Genomic DNA, 21,816 nt, shown 5'->3' on the forward strand with positions numbered 1-21,816 from the left:
GAGAAGCTGGCTGTCATAACAACACAACCACAAGGTTCCTTCTTTATCAGACAATGATGAATCCTGAAACTACTTTTGTTGCACGTGCTGTTTTAATCAGCAAGTGTGTATTCCCCAAGGAGAGATATGATATGTATGTCTGTCTGTGTCCATCCCTGATGTGTGATAATGAGCGGCAGGCTGGTGATAAAGGGAGGCTGCAGAGAACAAAAAGTGAGCGGTGAGAAAAGGAGATAGCGAGAAGAGGAGAGCAGCTGTTGTGTTTGCCCTCGCTGGACTGTCAATCAAACTGCTCTCTCCCTGTCTGTCTATCACACTGTTTGTCCTCCATCTTTCTTTCTGTCAGCTACTTTGTTCACTGGTTCTCCTCTCTTCCCTCAAACGAAGTCCTTCACTGTTATTGCTCCCAAGAGTGGGCGGGAGGCTCGACCACTGCTCTGCGGTCAGTCTAGACTCGCAAACTGCTGCTCTGTAATTGTATCAAAGTGAATATTAGACTGGAGTTAACTGACTCCAGATCAGCGTTTTGGGGTCGTATGGGCAAGGTGTGTCTTTTCGACTTGCGGAGCCTCTCTGCAACTGAATGGCATTCATGAAATCTCTGAAATTCCCCTTTTCTTTCTTTCTCTGACGCCTTTCTCTCTTGCTTTTTCCCTCTGTGCTTTACATTTTCTCAACATAATATTCCTTCTCTTTGTGCAGGTCTAGACTGCTGGTTGTGAGGATGTTGTCCATGGGAAAGTATAGGTGGTGTTTGTTTGCTCCACTGGTGTTACTGGCCCTAGTTTCCCATCTCCCCGCGAAGGCACAGAGTCAAGGTAAGTGTTTTGTCTTCTTCTCTCGTCTGTGCTCTCTGCTTCTCACCTCACATCCCACATTCATGCTCTTCCAGACTCCTTTTTCTAACCCATAACATATTTCTTATATTATTTTTTTATATTACTATGATGGACACTAATAAACCCACAAAAGTTGCTCCAACCTCCACCCATGATGAATCACTCTTCTCTCCCTTCTCCCCTCACCTTTCTGCCCTCCTTCATGTCTATTTCTTCCTCCCTTTCCTTTCATGACCTCTCTGTGTCTCCTCCCCTGTTTGCACATCATTCCTCCCTCTTCTGCCTTTCTGTTTGATGTGCAGGCTCAGCCCAACACTCCTGATCATATCACCTCCATATCATCATGTCATTTTACCCTGGCAGCATGGCAGTGCTTGCAACCCTGCTGCGATGCAGCCTCGCTTCAGAGGGGGTTTAATAAACGTGTTGTAAGGCTGCGCCTCAAGCTGTTATGATTTCCTAGGCGATGTGCTGCCCAATAAATAATGCTCCAGTGTGTTTCACAATCAACCTCACCTCAGCTAAACTGATTTCAAACTGAGTCTCATCAGGAAATGGGTATTGTTGTTTGTTGTTCAATGTTTTTGATCACTGATGTCAAAAATCATGATGCACTCTTGACAAAAAGCACACTTAGAGTTCCAGTTGAGCCTACTGCAGTGTAAATATGTCAATGTGTATCATGTATCAACGTATCATGTGACCTGCTTATCCTCTCCAAGATCTGTGACTGTATCAACTTTATCAGCTTTAGAGCTTAAGCCAAACTACACATTAATCTTTTCTAATTTAGTGATAAAGGGTGTTGGAGGCTACTATTTCATCTACAGCTGTAGGATGCTTTGACTTAGAACATTCTTATTATTCGAACAAACTGATCCAAGACCTCTATTCTCAATCCAGAGGACTGTGTGACTGTGTGTGTGTGTGTGTGTGTGTGTGTGTGTGTGTGTGTGTGTGTGTGTGTGTGTGTGTGTGTGTGTGTGTGTGTGTGTGTGTGTGTGTGTGTGTGTGTGTGTCTCAGTTTGTCGGAGTGTGTGTTTGCAATTGGCAGTATCATAAGTGCAATGGATCAGAACTACTGTAGTTATCTGGATCAAGATCATATAAAAAAGAGCCCAGGAGACACATAAAAATTAAGCTGACCCGTGTGTGTGTGTGTGTGTGTGTGTGTGTGTGTGTGTGTGTGTGTGTGTGTGTGTGTGTGTGTGTGTGTGTGTGTGTGTGTGTAGCTCACATTCCTTCCAGGATGTGGTGTTAGAGAAGCAGGGAAGCAGCCTGTCTTCTTTAAATGAACAAACACTAAACTTACAAACCAACCAAAGATTTTGTTTTTCTTCTCTCTTTGCATTTGTTCAGATTCTATAATATACACCTGGTTGGATCTGTGTATGGCTGCCTTGTGTTTATTTACCAGTGTAAGTCCATACTAAACAGCAGTTGCTTTTAAATGAAAGAAAGGGTTTTCACTCTTTTTCTCTTCAGTTATTTTTCTCTGGAAACGTTTTATTTAATTTAGATATTTTACTTTTAGATATTTTATTATTATGAGACAGAAGTGTGGCAGCAGAAATAAGGCTGGGATTTGATCACAGTGAATCACAGCAGAACATGGACCACCTCCCAGACACGGTGGGAGTGTGTCCTGCTCAATCCCTTCATTAGGAAGCATTTGATGGACATTCATTTGAGCTTGGCCCTATAAACTGCAACAGGAGGATGTCTGTATACAACACAAATATCTGGGTATCGTCAGGAACTCCCATTACCAAAGACTGGGTTTTTTTCAGCAAGGATTAACTAATAAAGGAAGAAAAATATCTGGAATTATTATTAAGCTAATTTAAGTCAAATAATCTCACTGGATGGTGCATAATTTCACCCCAATCAAGAAATCGTGAACATGAATGTTGCACATGCCTTTTGATATTGAGCAATTGTGCTTCTTTTATGTATATACAACCTTAATATTTTATTTTGGTAAATATGTGAGAGAGAAATTCAATGTAATGGATAAGCAATCTTCGGAAGCAAGTGATTATTTTTCAGGGACATTTGAAATGTTATTCTGCAGTAAGTGGAGAACAGACAGACAGACACACATTGACACCCATAACAACTCAACTAAAAAATACTATATTTATCCTATTCTTGCAAACAGTTTATATTTCTGCATCCGAAATCTTTTTGTAGTAGACAAGATTTGGACAATGCAGTCTGCACCGCATGTTACACTTCCCTTTTGTAACTGTTCTTAAATCTGTAAGTGAGCAGCGTTCAACCCAGTGGATTGTTTTTTGTTCTCAGACTAACTTGGCCTTGAAAAGAATATAAAAGGGAAATCTAAATGTTGTTCTCAGCTCGCTCACTCCTCAGAGGGTGCATGGAGTGACCTGGCACTTTCCGATACAGCTGTGACAAAATCAGTATACATGGAGGTACGATGCCTGAATTAAACATGACAGTCATTTTTGTTGTTAAGATGCTAAATGTGTGTGGGTTGTCCTTATGTTTGTTTGTGCTTACTGTTTGTATAGTTCATTATTGTAATTGATTTGGTTGATAATCTGACAGCCCGGGTCAATACCGTGCTGCAGGACACATCACAAAAGATTATGTACTCTCGAACACATTAACAAGGATATTGCAAGTTTGTATTTGTGTGTGTGTGTGTGTGTGTGTGTGTGTGTGTGTGTGTGTGTGTGTGTGTGTGTGTGTGTGTGTGTGTGTGTGTGTGTGTGTGTGTGTGTGTGTGTGTGTGTGTGTCTGTGTGTGTCTGTGTGTGTGTGTCTGTGTCTGTGCCTCAGTCTATCTGGTTAGAGGTTAGCCTCGTGAATTAGTATGGGTGAAAGTGTCAGCCAATAATTTCCGATGTAATGAACAGGGAGAGAAGCCAATGATGAGAAATAATTTATTCATAAACAAAAGAGAAGATGAGATGGAACCACCTGTTTTGAATGTCTAAAAATGCTAAAATATCCCAACCTCAACCACTGGTAATCCAACGTCATAATCATCAGCCATTTTGAACTAAATGGAGCATGAATCATTGGAGAGGTAAATAAAATAAATAAACATTAATTAATGAGAAGATAAGCTAATAATGTTTTTTGTGAAATGCAAGGCTTTGACAATGCAGGAAAAAGAGAGGGCACAATTTCTAAACATATACTGTAACTCTGGATTTCCAGCTCTCTATTCATCCAATATGCATTGATATGCCAATTTACACAGTGTGGGTACCACAGCGCAGGTAGGAAAAATGGTTTTCAGGTGAAATATTTGCAGTGCGAAAAGCATGAAATAGCATACTTGGGTTTTCGAACATAGACAGGCCTGCTAAAATGTACCATGTGTAATAGCATGCATAGCCTGAAGTGGCTCAGGGTTCAGTACATATTGTTGTGGTACTTCTTGGGCTTCCTGTGAAAATCTGTGAGAAGAAATTGACATGTTTAAAATCTAATTTATCTTGCAGCTGCAGTTTTCTGCAAGAAGCCTGGGATTATAACAAATGTAGTTTTCCTAAAATGTCAAAGTTAAAGAAACTTCCACATCTAAGTTAAACAAAACTCCATTATTATATAACGTAACAACTTGGGTCTTATTTTGTTGATCTGACCATAATTTGTATTGGTTATCATGAGATTGTAAAAAAGAAATTATTGTAAAAACAATTACTGATTACTTGTAAGGGCAAGAAACACAGATAGATAGATAGATAGATAGATAGATAGATAGATAGATAGATAGATAGATAGATAGATAGATAGATAGATAGATAGATAGATAGATAGATAGATAGATAGATAGATAGATAGATAGATAGATAGATAGATAGATAGATAGATAGATAGATAGATAGATAGATAGATAGATAGATAGATAGATAGATAGATAGATAGATAGATAGATAGATAGATAGATAGATAGATAGATAGATAGAAAAGCAAACAGATTAGCCAGATTATATCAAACCTAAAAGTAAAACCTTACCAGTTGGTAATGGGCAATGTTTTAACACTGTATTGACTCGCAATCTTTGTCTTCTTACTGTTGATTCTGGGCAGGTATAGACAGCGACTTTGACATGGTAAAGTGTCTGTGTCGGAATGACAAATTCTAGAATTGTATATTTCATTTTGGTTTAATGTTATTCTTTTCCTACAAAATCAAACTAGTTAAGTATTTTTTGGTTATATCTTCTTCAGTGCAGACATGCGGAATATTATGGCTTCCTTCACCAGACTGCACATGGGGGCGGATCAACAGCCTCTTAATAATCAGCCAGTCCAGAGATTTCACACACACACGCACGCACGCACACACACACACGCACGCGCACGCACACACACACACACACACACACACACACACACACACACACACACACACACACACACACACACACACACACACACACACACACACACAATGCAGCAGAGAGATAAGAGTTGAGGAAAAAAGGCATCACTTACACAGGTAAAGCGATGAAAGAGAGAAAAAAGGCGTTAAAGTACATTGGAGAGGGGTGCAGAGGAGGAGATAGGATGAGAGAGCAGAAGTGAAGGAAAGGGAAGAGAAGGGGAGGAAGAAGAGAGTTTAAACCCAAGGATAACAAGAAGAGATGTGATAAAAGAGTAAAGTGTTTATGAGAGCAGCAGAGGAGATAAAAAAGAGGTGGAAAGAAAAAGCCAGAGTGGATTTGGGTTAAGTGCTATCTCTGTGAACAGACAGTTCTCGTACCGAGGAGACGCAGGACTCATCTAACGACGTGTGCTGCAGCGCCAGATAGGCACTAAATACACTCTTACACACTTATACACACACTTCCCCCATCTCTCTCATGTACAGTACGATGTTGTGGTGACGGAGCAAGCCCACAGTTGTCATCTGTAAATCCTACGTATTAGGGAATCTACTGGAGCCTGAATACTCACTATGGAATCAGTATTGGGGGTAATCTGTAGAGAGGCAAACAGGGAAGTACCAAGGGTCGGAAAAATAAGGGAACAGAAGTGTAGGAGAGGACAAGAACAGAAAAGAGGAGGGATAGGAAGAAACAAGAAAGGAACTACATTGTTGTAAAAAGGAGACAAAAGGAAACAATGGGAGGAGAAATGGATAAGGAGATGAGAAAGATTCCAGTAAGCAGTGGAGAGAGAAGTGAGGGGTTAGAGAGGATTGGAAATATTCAACTGGCACTGACAAGAGAAATTGACAAAAGCCAGAAATCTCAGACAAGACAAAGAAAAGGCATGAGGCGAAACAGAGCAGAAAAGACCGTTGAATGCAGACACTGTTGAGTAAAGAAAGAGGAAGAATGAAGGAAAAGGCAAGAAGAACAAGAGAGTTAATTGTAAGCGAGAGTAGCAGGACAAAAAGAAGCCAACATTGAGCAGGACTGCGAGCCAAATCAGAAGATGGGGATGAAAGTTGAAACAGCAAGAAACCAGGGGAGGGATCGGGAGAGGAGATGAAGTGAAGCAGAGGATTGGATAGCTTTTGCTAACTGCATCAAGGAATCCCTGCTAGATTTCACTGCTGCTAATCCTGGAAGAGTCATCCCTTCTCAAACTGGGGGTGTCAAGCTGTGCCTGTAGCGCTCAAACCCACTTAATTTCAGTTCATACTGGGCCTGCAGTGAAAAGGTTTTCTTGTTCACACTCCCTCAAGAGTGAGGAGATTAAAAGTTCCTACTTCAAATTAGACCCTATTTTTTGAGCATCCTTGAATAAAGGTTCAACTGCACAAAGTGAGGACATGATAAATGTAGTTTGGATGGGTTTTATATGATTTTCTGGCGCTAGGGATTTTGTAATGGCTTCATCAAGGCTTCACTGACTCCAAGACTGTTTACTGGAGCTAAAATGTGTTGCTAAGCAGTTTTCGCCAAAGTCCTGCCAAATGGCTGGACTTGCACTCACTACCTGGCAAGAAACTTCTGCAAGGAGCTGAGGGGGGCTCGCTGCTTCCAGCCGTTTGACTCTTTGAGATAAATGACTTTGGTTTGCAAGATATATTATTGAACCATTCATAGCTTTAAACTCTGGTAGTTTAGGAGAGTTTAAGCCATCTATCCAGGGTGTATCCAATCTTTAGGATGTCTAATTGGTTTCATAATCATGGTACCTAGATTCAGTGAGAGTGTGTGAGTATTTCTGGCTGTATGGTGTTAAACAAGATCAGACGTGGAAGTTTTGTGAAGGGTAATTCATATCAGAGACCCTCATGTTCCGTCAGCATCTGCAGCCGTTGGAGCTATTATGTCCATATTCATTAATCATTGTCGCTGTCATTGGAATAGCCTCCAACTCATAGACCTTGACATGCAATCACAGAATAAAAGAGGGTCGTAGTTGGTTCATTCATTTTTTACACATGACTTTTATATTCAGTATGGGTGTGTGCGGGTTCATTGGCATGCAAAACAAAGATGAAAGTATTCAAAGCAATTTTCAGTTGGTTATTAGTACCCTTTCTGCAAACTCAATTCACCTACCATCAAGCACACACTAAATGATACCAGAGTAATAATCTACCAGCCGGCCCTATCCCAGACTTAAATTATTCATAGATCCGTATTGTGTGGTGTAATTATACCGTTTCGTCCTATGCATTTTGAGTATTTGATAGGTGGCGCGGTGTGATTGCTTAAGAAAGGGAGTGAGCAAAATGTAAAACGTGCTGCACCGTGTCTCTGCAAGACGATCAAACAGCATCACAAAAAGTTCAAGAAGTTGTCTTCGTTTGACAACTTGAGACTAGAGTCTGTTCTCTGGGCTTCTTTAAATGTTGGCACTTCATATTAATGTGTGAGATAATGCCATGACTGAAGTATCAAGGATGTTTGGAAGGAAAGTTATGGTTAAAATAAGGATTTTCTCTTTACCTTGATGATTGGTTATACAGTAGGAGGGGTAAAAAAGTGAAACATCTGTGTGTTAAGTTATACTGTATAAATACAATTAGAGACATACTACAATATATTATATGTATTTTTTACCCATTTCACCGGATTCATTTTGTCTGACCTTTCTTCTCAAGAATCTAAAATGACATTTTATCACTCGACTAACAAACTGGCTTTCTAATGGACCAACTCAAACAAGCATTTCTAACTTTGTTTGCTTAGAATAACAATAATTTGGAAAATGCGGTGCACCCTAATTATGGCCTGATTGGGATTTTCCATTGAGAAAGATGGAAGTCTGTTCTAATCACCGAGTGAAAATCATGCACAGGTTTGTCAAAATCATATCACCATTTTTTCTCTGCACAGTTTCTCTTTTTAATGGCTGATGTTCAGTCTTTACATTGTCAGCACTCTACCAACATTCATCACATGCCATTTATTGGCAAATCAGCAGCATTTTTTATAGGTTTGCCAACAGGGGTCAGCAGTTAATGGGAGTGATCCTTCAAAAAGGAATTATTTGGCATTTCAAATTATAGCTCAGTTATTCCCTATATTGTACGACCATACAAAGAGTAGTGTCTCTGCTCCTTTATTTTATATATGTTGCTGCAAAATTAGCTCTTTGTGCATCAAGAAACAACAACACATTGTAGTGCAAAATTGAGTCAGAAATAAGCATGAATAGAGCGTTGAATGATTACAAACAAATAAGGAATTATTTCAAACCTATTAAGCTTATTTTGCTTTGACACAGTACAAAGAAAATCAAATTACTATCCCGACCCTTACTTGGTGAGTGCTGACAGGTAAAGTTACTTTACAGTACATTGCCAGAGTCATCAGATTAATGGATGACTGGATACTAATTTATAGAAACTTTGTAGACATAGTAATAAAAAAAAGTTGTTTATGGTAAATACTTTGTAGTAAACTTACATAAACAACCAAACGGGGAAATGGTGATATGTGTCACAGACATAAAACTTATGTCAGAGGCTCTTGTTTTCATCAGAGGGAACTATGTAGTAAAGTATTTGTATGTTGCTGCTCTCTGTTAATTTCTCTCGGCCGTAGATTAAAAAGTCAAATTCTCTTCTGGATGCATCTGTAAACCAAAACATAATACTGATATTTCTCCACGGTATTGTATGGATCAGACTCTGGTTTATTGGCACAGTCAAAAACTGCTTTTCATTTATTTTTCTTCTAGTCATTTGTTTGTGACTGAAATATAAATCATCCCTACTTGCATCGGTCGTCTTTGCAATGTATCTTAAGAAGAGAATTTGACTGGAAATTGTTTTTTCTAAATCTATGCCTCTTAAAACCTTTTTCATGCTGTTATGAGCTGAAGCTGAGCTGTATGCCATGCTGACCTGCTTTATGTGTTTTTCCCATGGATACTGGAATTTCAAAATTGAAATTCACCCAGCCCTCTCTCCGTCCTTCTGTCTAACCATTTATCTATTTCCTCTTTTAGCCATGTAGTTATGTTTTTTTTGGGGTGAATCTCTTATTCTCTGTGTTGTTTCTTGGTTCAACCGCTAATGTAATGTCATGATAACCCAACAATTAATAACCTTTGTATTCATTAACATATTTAGTATTTATTTAATTCCAATCATTCTCTAACCTTGTTGAACCTGATATAATTGTGGTTACTTTTTTTTCAGTTCCAGTTCCAAAAAGACTGCGTTTCAAAGTGCTGGGCTCAAGTAAACTTCTCGTTACATGGAAGGAGCCAAAAGGAGACTTTGACAGCTATCTATTCATCTACAAGAGCACACCAGGTAGGACACACACACACACACACACACACACACACACACACACACACACACACACACACACACACACACACACACACACACACACACACACACACACACACACACACACACACACACACACACACACTCTATGCCAAAGAGAATTGAGACTTAACTTTGAACATTTTGGGGAAGGATCCCATTATGACTTGGATTTTCTGACTCCAGGAAGGATTATGTAATTTATTTCTTATCAAAGCTCCTTTGAAGGGATCACACTCTATGTGCGATGTGCAGGACTTAAAGTTTGCCGTGCACCTCTGCCAAGAATGAGACAGAGCAATGTTTTGTTGCATACCTAAAGCCTGTCAGCACATTTGACAAAATACACAGGACAGACATACACTGAGTTATGATGTTGTAGCATTTGGGAACCTGCATTATTACTGTATGGAGTTGCAGGCATGATTGTTATCTGACTTCCTGCTTTTATCCTGCATCTATCAGCAGATGATCAGTTTACAGACACAATCCGTGACCTTGTTTCTTTCTGCACAGTGCAGTAAGTAATCAATGTAATTACCATTGGCATCTCCTTCATCAAGTTATCACAGTGCACTTATCTTCATATTAACCTATACTTTTTGTTGAAATGTATGCTGTGCTGAACACTGCAGGAGATACTTTCGCTGCCATTGTACAAATGAATAAGGACTGAATAAGCACCCTGTATCATAACACCTCATTCTACAACAAAAAACCCTTTGCTGGAAATGCCTCGTCTGACAATTTCTTGCTGCTTTGGACAGCCGAAAAGAGAACAAAAACTTATATTTATGGCCATTTCCTCTCAGGGAGGAGTGCTGCAGTAGCTCACTGGCATTCAGCAAATGCAATAAAACAAAATGGACACAGTCACAACATCCTCCTTGTATCTATACATTATGTGGATAATATAGTCCTCTATGATAATAAGGAGGACACAAATACATAATAAGGAGGACACAAATACCTAGAAGTATAACTTCAACTGGATAGATGGGTTTAAGTTTTAGGTCCAAGCAGGTGACTAATTTTTGCTCCCTAAAAATGTCTAGATACTTTTCTTTAAAACATTGTCTCTTGTAAACCCCCCACCCGATTATCAGGTTGTATCCTTCAGTATAATGTAACCAAAAATCTTATTGCATCAAAATGTGTTTTACTTTCGTCTGTGATTCTCTCTCCAGTGGATTTAGTCTGTATTCTTTGACAGTGCATGACTTGCACTGAAATAAGCACCGATGGGAAGTCTGTTAAAAAAGCCTGCCAGAAATGTATTATGAAATTCAAATAGTGTGGGTATTGTCTGAGTGTACTTGCATATTTGTGTGTTTATCAGGGCCAGATGTCTATATTTACTCTCAAATCTCAGAGGTGATAAAGCAGTAGTCGGAAGAAAAAAGTTTAGTTTTTACTTACTGTAATTTATTGTCACATTGTTGCTGCATTAAGGGAATAATTTAGTTTGTAGGTTTTAAAATAGGATTTAGTATTAATGGCAGCAGTGCAGAATAATGTGCAGATTTATTAATAGGCAGCAGGAAACATTTTAACCATATTGTTGTAGGTCGACTGTTTGGCTACTATGTAAAATGTTGGCAGTCATCAGAGTGACAAGCCCAGGCCCAGGCTGCCTCTGATTGGCTACCATTATATTCTTAACTAAGTTTAACCAATGTGCTTACTCACACCCAAATCTAACCAATCAAGCGACGCAGGTAACAAGTTCTGTCCAATCAGAGGCAGAGTAGGGCGGGTCATAACTTCGCCAAACTATGAAAAAATGATTTAGCGACAAATTTAGGCAAGCAACGTAAAGGTGGGATTCATAGTCCGTTTGAAGAGTTTTTAGGAGGAGAACATTGTTTGATAGATGACGTTCGGTTTTGGCAAATGTCGTCTGGTTAATAGCCCAACTCCGTCAGGATCAACAGGTAACAGGTGCTTTTAGAGTCACTCCCTGCCTTCATGTACACTGCTGACAAACGCTACAGTTGAAAGCAGATCCCAGGAAGACTGACATAGCGCTGCTTGACTAATGGGAAGATGCTTTAGATAGTTTAAAGACTTTAATAAAGACAATATAACATTTTAAAATGTTTTACAAGGGCACATTTCATGGCGTGTGATTACAATTTGCTCAAGAACTGATTTTAACCCCTAGTGAGATTGAGAAGTGTATCTGAAGCAGAATACAGACTTTATTAATTCCTCAAGGCGAAATTACATTTTCAATGATATACAAAATACATATGAAACACAAACATGCACACAACTATATTTAGATGGGTTTATTAACTTAACTCGAGCTCTCTGATGATTGTACCAGGCCTGTTCTGTTTGTTTGATGAAGCATTCATGGTAAGCATACTGAAATGACATTCAAGCCAACTTTTAAAACTATATATTCTAGTTCAAAATGAGTGTGACAATAATTTAAAGACCTACTCAAGAATGAGCTGTTTGCCACTACCTAATTAAACTTAATATGGAAAGAAGATGTTTTTTATGGATTTTCCAAAATTGAGTCATCCCACAAACCGCAAGATGTTTTAAATATCACAACGAAACACTTAGGATATGTTGTTTGAATTTAAACTCTTCAGAAATCCACATTTTAAGAATTTTGACTCTTTTAGAGAATTTGAATAATTAGTTCAAGGTTTCGGGAAATACATGTTTGTGTTTTATTGTCTTGGCGTTTATGATAATAACTGTAGTTATTGTCAATGCACTTCCTGAAAACAAGGTAAAAAGCTAGCCTTATCCTCTCAGAGTTCACCTCCAAAAGTAGAAAATACACATGTTGAACCTCCCTTGTTTAATCCTTGCAAAAAAAATGGGCATCTACAAATGGCAATATGCAGTTTAATGGGGAGTTTATTGCTATAACTACTTCTTGGCCCGGCGCATTGACTTCCCAGCATTTTGCCATCAGAGCAAGTTTGTCCGTGTGTGAAGTGCTGAACTAAAAGCCATTTTACCATTTCTCATAGGGAACCTTTTTTTTTTTAAACTACCTATGCAGTCATTGTTTATGTTATCCACTACACCTGTGCTTTTTTTGCTACTACAAGTCAAAACGCCCACTATGAAACAGGTATATATCCACATAATAAATCAATTTAAGTGATAAAAGAGAGTTAAAGAAAGGAAAGCATTTAAAGTGGGGATTTAAGCCCTGAGAAACCTGAGACAAGTACTCTCAATGGTACTGCTGTCATATGGTGACCCCGGGAATACCTGCCCTTCACTTTAAGTGCAGCTATTTGGTTGATTGACAGCAGTTATGTTCCCCAGCACTGACTAAGGTACCGGTATGCAGTGTGAACAATGATCTGTGCAGTTACCTCACCTGACCTGCTGTCCCCTTCAGCAGGATTTATCTCTCCTCCCCTAAAGGCATCATTAGTCATCACTCTGCAGGCACACGTGACAGAAGAGCTGAGAAAGCACACACACCTTTATTGATGGCAGCATTGATTGCAGGGTCAACATTAAAATGGGATGATAATGTCAACTGTTGGCCTGATGGGGATTTACTGCTAAGCAGAATACACAGGCAGACACACACACACACACACACACACACACACACACACACACACACACACACACACACACACACACACACACACACACACACACACACACACACACACACACACACACACACACACACACACACCTACGTTAACCATCAATATCTATCTCACGTTTTACTAGAAGCCCTAGAAATAAAAACATCATCATAAAAAAAAAACATTGGACCATGACATGTTTCAGCTTTGGAGTTTGTTTTAAGATAGATAGATGCTTTTCACAAAAAACATTTACACCCAAATAAGTCTATGATAAAATAACATAATGTTTACCTACCTTCAGAATGGGGAAAGTCTTGTCAGCTCTTCTGCCAAATGATGCCTTGATTGGTCTCAGCCAATATATTGTAAATATTTAGCTTCCAATCAACGGAATATAGCAACAAGAAAAACTAAACTGAATCTAATATCCATATTTTTCTATTTGCCCCTCTGCCTCTTCTCTTTCTCTGTCAGGTGGTGGGCAGAAGGAGATCATAATATCTAAATCGGACACTAAGGTGCTGATAACAGACTACAGCTCCTCTAAGGACTACACTGTCACTGTGATCAGTTTCAGAGGCAGTGAACAGAGCAGACCGCTTCAGGGCACATTTAAAGGTGTGTTCATTTAACTTTTTCTTCTTCTGTTGTATTATATTGTTGCAGTTTGTATTTCCCACATACTCTGTTCTTTTCCAATGTTTTAAAGTCTTATTTCCTCTCATTTTCATCCCATTTCCTTTCCTATCCAATTTGACCTGAGAGGCTAGAGTCTACTCTTATGTCTTGTTTCCACTCCTCTTCCCCCACTCCTCTGGTTTTGTTAAAATCTCTCTCCCTCCTCTTGTTTCCTCCTGGGATTATCCCAATTACCTTATTTTGCATTATTGTTTCCCTCACTTGCAGCTTTTCTACGCTTCTGAGTCCCACATGTAAGACACGAGGGATAGATGTGATGACAGAGAAATCCTCAATCCTTGTCCACTGAAGTGTCACTTTTAAACAAAGTCCTTTTAATTATGAGGTCTACATAGGTTTCTCTTGTATATCCTCACTTCCCTCCCATCTGTTAGCCTCTTCTCTCTATCCTTAACTCCTTCAAATCAATTTAAGGAATTTAGACCTCCATCAAGATAGTGCGTCTCAATACTTTTCTGTGGCAGGTGAATGATGCTAGAGGAATGAAAGAGGGATATTAAGATGAACCTTTCCTATTTACTCTTGTTTTGGCCTCTTCGCTTTTTTCTTATCTTCTCTATAATGTACTCTTAGTTCTTCCCCTCTATTTTAATCACAAATCTCTATTAATCCATGTGCTCTCCTTATCTGTATGTAGACCCATCCTAATCACATGTGATTAATCTGTGTTATTAGCTTCAGCGGTGAGAGGTGAGAGTGACAGAGAAGACCACACTCAGCCCGAGAGGCTGACTGAGTCCGTCATATCTCCTGAGGATGCCAACGAGGTCACTGGAGGTAGGACAAACACACATAAACACTGTTTCCAGGACAGGAGGCCATACACAAAATCAATTTACACATTTACACACAATAAATTGTGTATGAATCTGCTTAAGGAATTGTGTTGCCATAGTGATGTTTGAAAGAAGGAAACACAGCCATCAAAGTTGTTCTTCACACCAGCTCCATAAATCACAAAGCGCAAAATCTGAGTCTGCTGTTTGCCCGTGTCCACTTGGATCCCACTATGAAATGTTTTCCCCATGCAGAGTTTATGTGCAACCTGTTAAAGCAGAATCCACCTTTTGAATAAATACCCTGACAGACATCGGCCTGGTGGTGTACTTACCCACCAAGTGAGAGAATAGAGTCCAAACCATCTATGCTTCAATGCTGAATCATTCACACTGGGAACTCTTTAGCATATGCAATGCTGAGCGAGGTGACTGTGAAACTTTTATATTAGTCAATGAGTGAGCCACGACGTTGACTTGTGTCCGTGCGGTTGCATGTTAATTTGAGCTCTCCTCCTCTACAAGACCGTCTGGCTTTCTGTCTGTTTGCTACTGCAACGAAGTTGTTCTTTTAATTGGCAGCATCTATGACTTCATATTTAAGTGCCTAATATTTCAACCTCTGCTGAAATGCGAGAGAAGAGAGGAATGCATTCGTTTTCATCTTTTGTTTGCTTGCATAGCAACGACCCTGTGTTGATATCTTTACCATACCGAAAGTTCAACTTGGAATCTCTGGCTGCAGTAGCATTGATTTTGTGTGATATGGTTATCTGTGTGTTTTTAAGTGCCCAGGGCTTAATATTTAAGCATTGTTGCTGGCTGCTAATTGTGTTCTGTGTGCAGGGTAATGGTCATAGAGAAATAATACTATTCAGTATGCTGTGCTTATTGAATATGGTTTAAAGAAGTCCATCTTCAGGTTGCCTTCATAATGTGCCATAATTTCAATGGACTATAACCCTTTTATATTAGCACAATATAATTTTCCTCTTGCTACTGTATACGTGCACTCCAATACTGATGGAGCAAGTGAGGGACACACACACACACACACTGAAAGAGAGAGAACGAGAAAATCACTGAGCAATTAACCATGTAATAAAACTTATTTATAGACACTTTGCATCAGTGAATACATAATGAATTGGCTCTTTGGTGAAGATGAAAACAAATCGATAGTAAATCAAAGGAAATTTTACATTGACTGCAATCTCTGGTAGCACTTAAAGTGCCATTATGCAATGGATTAACCTGCATACTGATTGAGCTGTGGAAAAGTATTGGACTCACAATTAATTTTTTTCATCACTGAATAATTTACCGGCCACTTAATTTTCATGCATCTGCAATGGCGATAACTGAGGCCAGAGGCTTTATGTTATAGGGTTCTCCTTCCCTTCATGCCTCTGTCTCTCTGTTTGTCCGTCTTCTTTTCGTATCTCAGGAACGCCTTTGAGGGAATTTCTTCACACTTGGCACAAACATTCACATACACTCAAGAAGGGACTGAATAAACTGGTCATAATTTACACACTCATTTTGACAATTTCACACAATGAGATGACATTTTGGATAGAGATATATTTAAACTTGACCTGTAGAGCGCTTCAGAATTGTAAACACTGTCAGTGGTACCAGACAGTGAGTAATTGGCAGGTGGCTGGTGCTAATTGAATTCCCGTTTAGACATTTTTTATTGTTTTGCAATTCCAAATTAAATTTTAATTTGTGCTTTCTTCAACCATAGAGGGCAACACAGAGTCAGAGCATCATTAAGGCTGTTATTGTTTTTTTTTCAAAAATATGCACAGCTGTGTCCCTTACCCAACACACCTAGTTAGAAAAATGCACTTATTCACAAAATTTGAACTTCCATTGAACCGGGACTGAAACTGTAACTTTATAATAAATTAAAAATAATGAAACACTGTTGTGATGCTCTCTCTATCGCTCTCTTAAAGACATGCATGCTTGCACACACCAACAACCGGCTTTAGATCTTTGATGTTTTTTCTTTTTTTCTTGCTCATCTCCCTCTCTTCCTGTCAGTAGGTAGATTAAAAAGTGGATTTCCTTCAGTCTGCTGTTATCAGAGCCACTCATCAGTCACTGCAGTGGAGTTGACCTTGATTGCTGTTCTGCTTCGTACCTGTTGGGGATTATGATAATATCCTGCTGTGCTTCAATAGAATTTGTTCATGTATTGTGTGTATTGGTGGCTGTGTGTGCAGCTGTGTGTACTATAGTGTGATGATAATGTCTCACTTTGGAGACTGCTCTTTTATGTTGCACTGTAATGTGTGATTGCTTCTCTTTCTCTTCCTCTGCATCAGGCTGTGGGTGTGTATTTATGTTTGGCAGTGATAATACCAACGTCCCACAGTGATCCAAAGAGATAGTTGTGTGTGTGTGTGTGTGTGTGTGTGTGTATGCGTGCATTGGCACATTTGTGTGTGAATTAGCAATGCTATCCCAGTACATCCCTGCTTTGTTCCAGAGTAGTAATCAGCTTGCTTTTATGTTGGGGTGGGTTGTTTACAAAACCTTTCATTAACAGCTGGCTCATAGTGCCATCTCCTCTCTGATGGTTGGTGGGAGGGTGTATTGCAAACATCAGACAAGTCAGTGGTCTTTTTTTGTGTGCACACCCTTTCTTTGTATGTTTGGCTCAGACCTCTGTGGGGATTTTGTTTAGCTCTCAAGCTTCTTTTTCATAATGACACGTTAGTTTGAATATACTGTGAATATTAACTGATATAAAAAAGCTATAAAATGTGAATTTTTCCTGCATGAAATACAACACTGTTTTGAATTCTGCATATGTGTGCATGGGTATTGGCTGATTGGTTGAGTTTTAAAGTACAGGGGAGAGGGCCCTAATGGAAGGGTCATGAAACTTCTTCCGCTCTCAGTAAAATGACTAGATTAACCACGTACTTTGGTTGTGAAGATAGTTTACAAATTACTTACCGTACCTTGCCGAGTGTTAGCACAGGCTGCTCTGAAATAAATACAGACTGTCTTCTCCAGGAGCTCTAAATTAAACAAATGTTTTGTCTGCTCTTGTGGTGTCATTGAGCTTGACTCTGAGCAAACAGAAAGGTTTCTAAAAGAGATATTTTACTTGAGCCTGTTTTCTGTCTTTCACATATTGGTTTGCACCCTAAAAGTCTAAAATTCGAACCATCGGTCAGGGACTCCAGAGTCCAATCTCATTTGGAGAGCGGATCCAATAATTTTTTTCTAGCCTTTAAATCAATGAGTGATTTAAGCACCGGATTCAGCTGCAGACTGCTGGAAAATGTGGAGAGAATTCCTTTTCTCCTTGAATATAAGTTCTCTGAGTTGGAAGTGTCAGACTTTTTTTTCTTTTTGTTGTGTCATTGTCTGCAAAGAAAAGATAAACACCAAGACATGCTACACTGATTTAAAAACCTAGGTTATGCTGCAGGATAAGAATTCAAAAATATTCAACGGGATAGGAACTTGTATGATAGAAGACTGCAAATCAGATGAATATCAAACATTGTAACTGAGCTACTGTATGCATTCACTACAGATAAATAAAGGGTTATATCATTCTGTCAAATCAGTGAAGTTATTCCTTCGGGTCATCAGTGAACCATAATTACTGTGAAGCATAATTACCTTATCTTTAGCTGCCCCTAACAATCCTCCAGTAATTACTATGAATTGACTGGACAGATAATATGTTTCCTTTCACAATTGAATTAGAAATAGGAAACTTGAAAACATATGTGAACTCTTTCCTTTAACTGTTTAAAGGTGGAGTTTTTGGGGGATTTAAAGACAGGAAGTGTGATTAGAGTCAGGGGCATATATTGGGTCAATCAGAGACATAGGCAGTGAGAAAATATTAATGCCGTTTTTAAATGTAATGTGTGTGCACTGTGCGTCATTTATAGGTTGATGAAAAAAAGAGAAGTTGCTTCATTGAATATTTAGTTATATAACCTTTTTCTTGCTGAGGAGACTAGTGTGTTTGTTTCACCCCCTAAGAGAAAAAAACAACGTGTTTTAGTACATCTAAGTTATCATAACTTCAGGTCAGATTGAAGTTATCATAACTACAGGTCAGATTGAAGTTATGGGCTTATAACTAAATGATCAGAAATTAGAGATGTAATGAATAAAAACTTTATTTTTAAAAACTAGTTGGCAGCTGGAGTGCCAGCAAACTTTTTCATCCACTCGTTTACTGCTTGTTTCTGTCCGTTCTGCCAACAAAAGAGTCCCTCTGGACTCCTGAATCACCGGGCTGCATTAAGAAATTGCGGTTTCAGTGCTTTAGTGACATCCATACTTTAGTCCCACAGTCCAATGTGTCCAAATATAAACTTTTACTTCTTCCAGTTTGACTGAGACAATCAGACAGTGTGTAATGCTATTACATATGGGGCTATTTGACGTCAGTTCAGTAGGTTGCCATCTTTGTTCTCAGTGGTTCCATTTTGGTTTATCGCCTAAAGAAACTTTCTAAAGATTTTTGCGGCAACAATTCTCACATTTGTCATCTGAGCATTTATACATAATTATCATACATGTTTTTTTGTGGATAAGTTTTTGAAATATTACTGTTTATTTAGCACTGCATCATGGCTGTAGAGATGTGTTTTTCCATTGGTTGATAAATTACTTTAGTCCAGTATAGAATATCTTAGCCAGTTTTAGATGGATTAACATTACATTTGTTCTTGTAGCACCACCATTTACTTATTATAAATAAGTCAAATCTCTCGACAACTGTTGAATAGATTTCAAATGTAATTTGTACAGATTTTCATGGTACAAGTCTTTTAGTTTCCTTAGCTCCATAATAAGGTTTACTTTCCAATGTAATCACACTCCCATCAGCCTTAGCTGTACGTTGTGTTCTAAATACTAAAAGTTTTCAACCTCTATAATGAACAGGGTACACATCAGCATGTTAGCACTGTCATTTTGATAATACAAATGAACAGCAAACAGCCTGTTAGGATTCCCGGATCTTTTTAAATTCATCACACTCTTTCTCTTTGCCGTACTTTACTTTAAACGGTGCAATAAAGGAGATATTTGTCAAATATTGTTCATCCCCTCAAAAAATAAATTATAATACAATAAAAGGCTTTATTTTAGATTTGTATCCACTGTATTAAAGTTCAACCATTGCTGCTTGTTTTATCCGCATTTTATTTAAATTAAGTCTGGCAGTCAGTAACAGTAAATATATTTGTTTTGCTTATCAAATCAAGAACAAATCTACTTGTCGTCCACTGTGCAAGACGCTCATATATTTTATTAGAAATTGACCCTGACAATGTTTCCTCCAAAATAAAAAACGCTATTTGGACAGCTGTGTGTGTAGAAGAGTGCTGCAGGTGTGTCCATGACTGTATTTTTTACAAACGTGGGTCAGTATCCTCCAGTAGTAAAACAGATGGCTGTCGCCCTGCAGAAGAGATTCTCTGATTCAATGTTGGTTTCTCTGCTGTGTTTTTTTTTCACCATTGACAGTGTGTTATCAACCTTACACACTCTTAAAACATCTGTCTAAATGGGTTTTAGTTTACCTTTGAAACACATTAACAAATTAAATTGTAAGAAGTTAACAATTGCCCACTTATATTTAATTTGCTTGATTGTATTTGGCTTCACTTAACTAGATTAACATTGGATACAAATCCTCTAATTAAATGGCCAACTTGCCTTGTTTTAGGCTTTGTACATAGAGCAATCAGAGCACCAGGCCCAAAGCATACACCAACAAGTTTGAAAACGTTAACAATGGAGGGCAAAGCCTCTCCCCTCCTTTATGCTGCTCTGCCTTTTTCAATAAATATTACCTAATGGGATGTGAGCCAAGTGTTGCCTTCTTCACTCTGATCCAGCGCCCACACAGGCAGACTCTCAGATTGAACCCCAGGGACAGACGTAGTTAAAGTTGAACTGAAGGCCAATGAGATTCAGTTGACATTCACCACTCTGATAGTTAAAGAGACGGAAAGAGTCCTCTAGTATCCATCACATCTGCAGAGGGTGACAAAAACACACCTGGAGAGCCAGGTTTTTATATTTATAGCCAACCTTAATTCCTAACATTATCATTTATTTTAGCTTTGGCACACACACACTGTGTGTGTGTGTGTGTGTGTGTGTGTGTGTGTGTGTGTGTGTGTGTGTGTGTGTGTGTGTGTGTGTGTGTGTGTGTGTGTGTGTGTGTGTTTTCATCCTTCTAAATTTATAACATTGTTAATTCCCAGGTTTAACATTCATGTAGTCTACATCTCTCCATCTCTCTGTTCGTGTGTGTGTGTGTGCATATCTGTATGACTGCCTGTGTTTGTTACTTTATTTATTGTCCTATTAGATTCCAGAATAACCAGTTATAGACTTCCTCTGTCGTGTGGATTTTGCCCTGTATTTAATAACATTTCTGGCCTCTTTTCACTCGGTGTGATGCTCAGTGTCTACACAGGATGTCAAAGGTCTGTGGCCAAAGAGATGTGTCACTATTCTGACAAATTGCCAGCGAGACTGAGTCAAGAGGCCAAAACCCATACCACAACTGAATGGAGGCAAATACAGTAAATGCATGCAGCTTGTTCAAGAATATGCGGGCAACAAACTAACTGGTCTTTAAAGACCTTTTAAAAATTACATCACTTCTTTCCATTTGAGAGCATAACATCTGTCAAAACCTGTCATCGCAAAAAAACATGAAATGTTCCAAGAAAATGTTAAATTGATCGTACAAATGATGTGAAAATGCCCAGTTTTGATATGAGCTGATGTGTAGTGTGAAGGGCAAAGAAAGGGGAGCGGGGAAGAGAGTATTTAAATAGAAAGCATAAAAATAAACCAAAATGAAAAGTGAGGTGTCAATGACTGAACCCAGGTAAAGTTCCTTTTGAGAGGAACATTTCATCACAGTTTTTCCATTATCTCAAGTTGTGTTCTACATTCAGTTTTGGACAAATTCCAGCTGCTGAATTGTTCCTGTTGTGAGGAACTTCAGAAATATTATCCCCACACACATTGGATGTGTGTTCAGAGACTTTGGAGGGGATCAGCTATTGCTCACTTGGACTCGGACTTGTGTGTGTGTGTGTGTGTGTGTGTGTGTGTGTGTGTGTGTGTGTGTGTGTGTGTGTGTGTGTGTGTGTGTGTGTGTGTGTGTGTGTG

General features: G+C 38.8%; 1 protein-coding gene across 1 annotated transcript in view; it reads left to right on the forward strand.

The window, feature by feature from the left end:
• Positions 1 to 706: 706 nt before the first annotated feature.
• Positions 707 to 21,816, forward strand: part of col14a1a (collagen, type XIV, alpha 1a) — a 106,291-nt gene continuing 85,181 nt past the window's right edge. The window contains exons 1-4 of the mRNA XM_063880370.1: positions 707 to 818; positions 9,432 to 9,548; positions 13,628 to 13,771; positions 14,528 to 14,629. Coding sequence (XP_063736440.1) covers positions 725 to 818; positions 9,432 to 9,548; positions 13,628 to 13,771; positions 14,528 to 14,629 — 457 coding nt within the window. The 5' untranslated portion in view covers positions 707 to 724. The remainder of the gene's footprint in view (positions 819 to 9,431; positions 9,549 to 13,627; positions 13,772 to 14,527; positions 14,630 to 21,816) is intronic.

The sequence above is a fragment of the Eleginops maclovinus genome, chromosome 3 (genome assembly GCF_036324505.1).
Source record: "Eleginops maclovinus isolate JMC-PN-2008 ecotype Puerto Natales chromosome 3, JC_Emac_rtc_rv5, whole genome shotgun sequence".
NCBI lineage: Eukaryota > Metazoa > Chordata > Actinopteri > Perciformes > Eleginopidae > Eleginops > Eleginops maclovinus.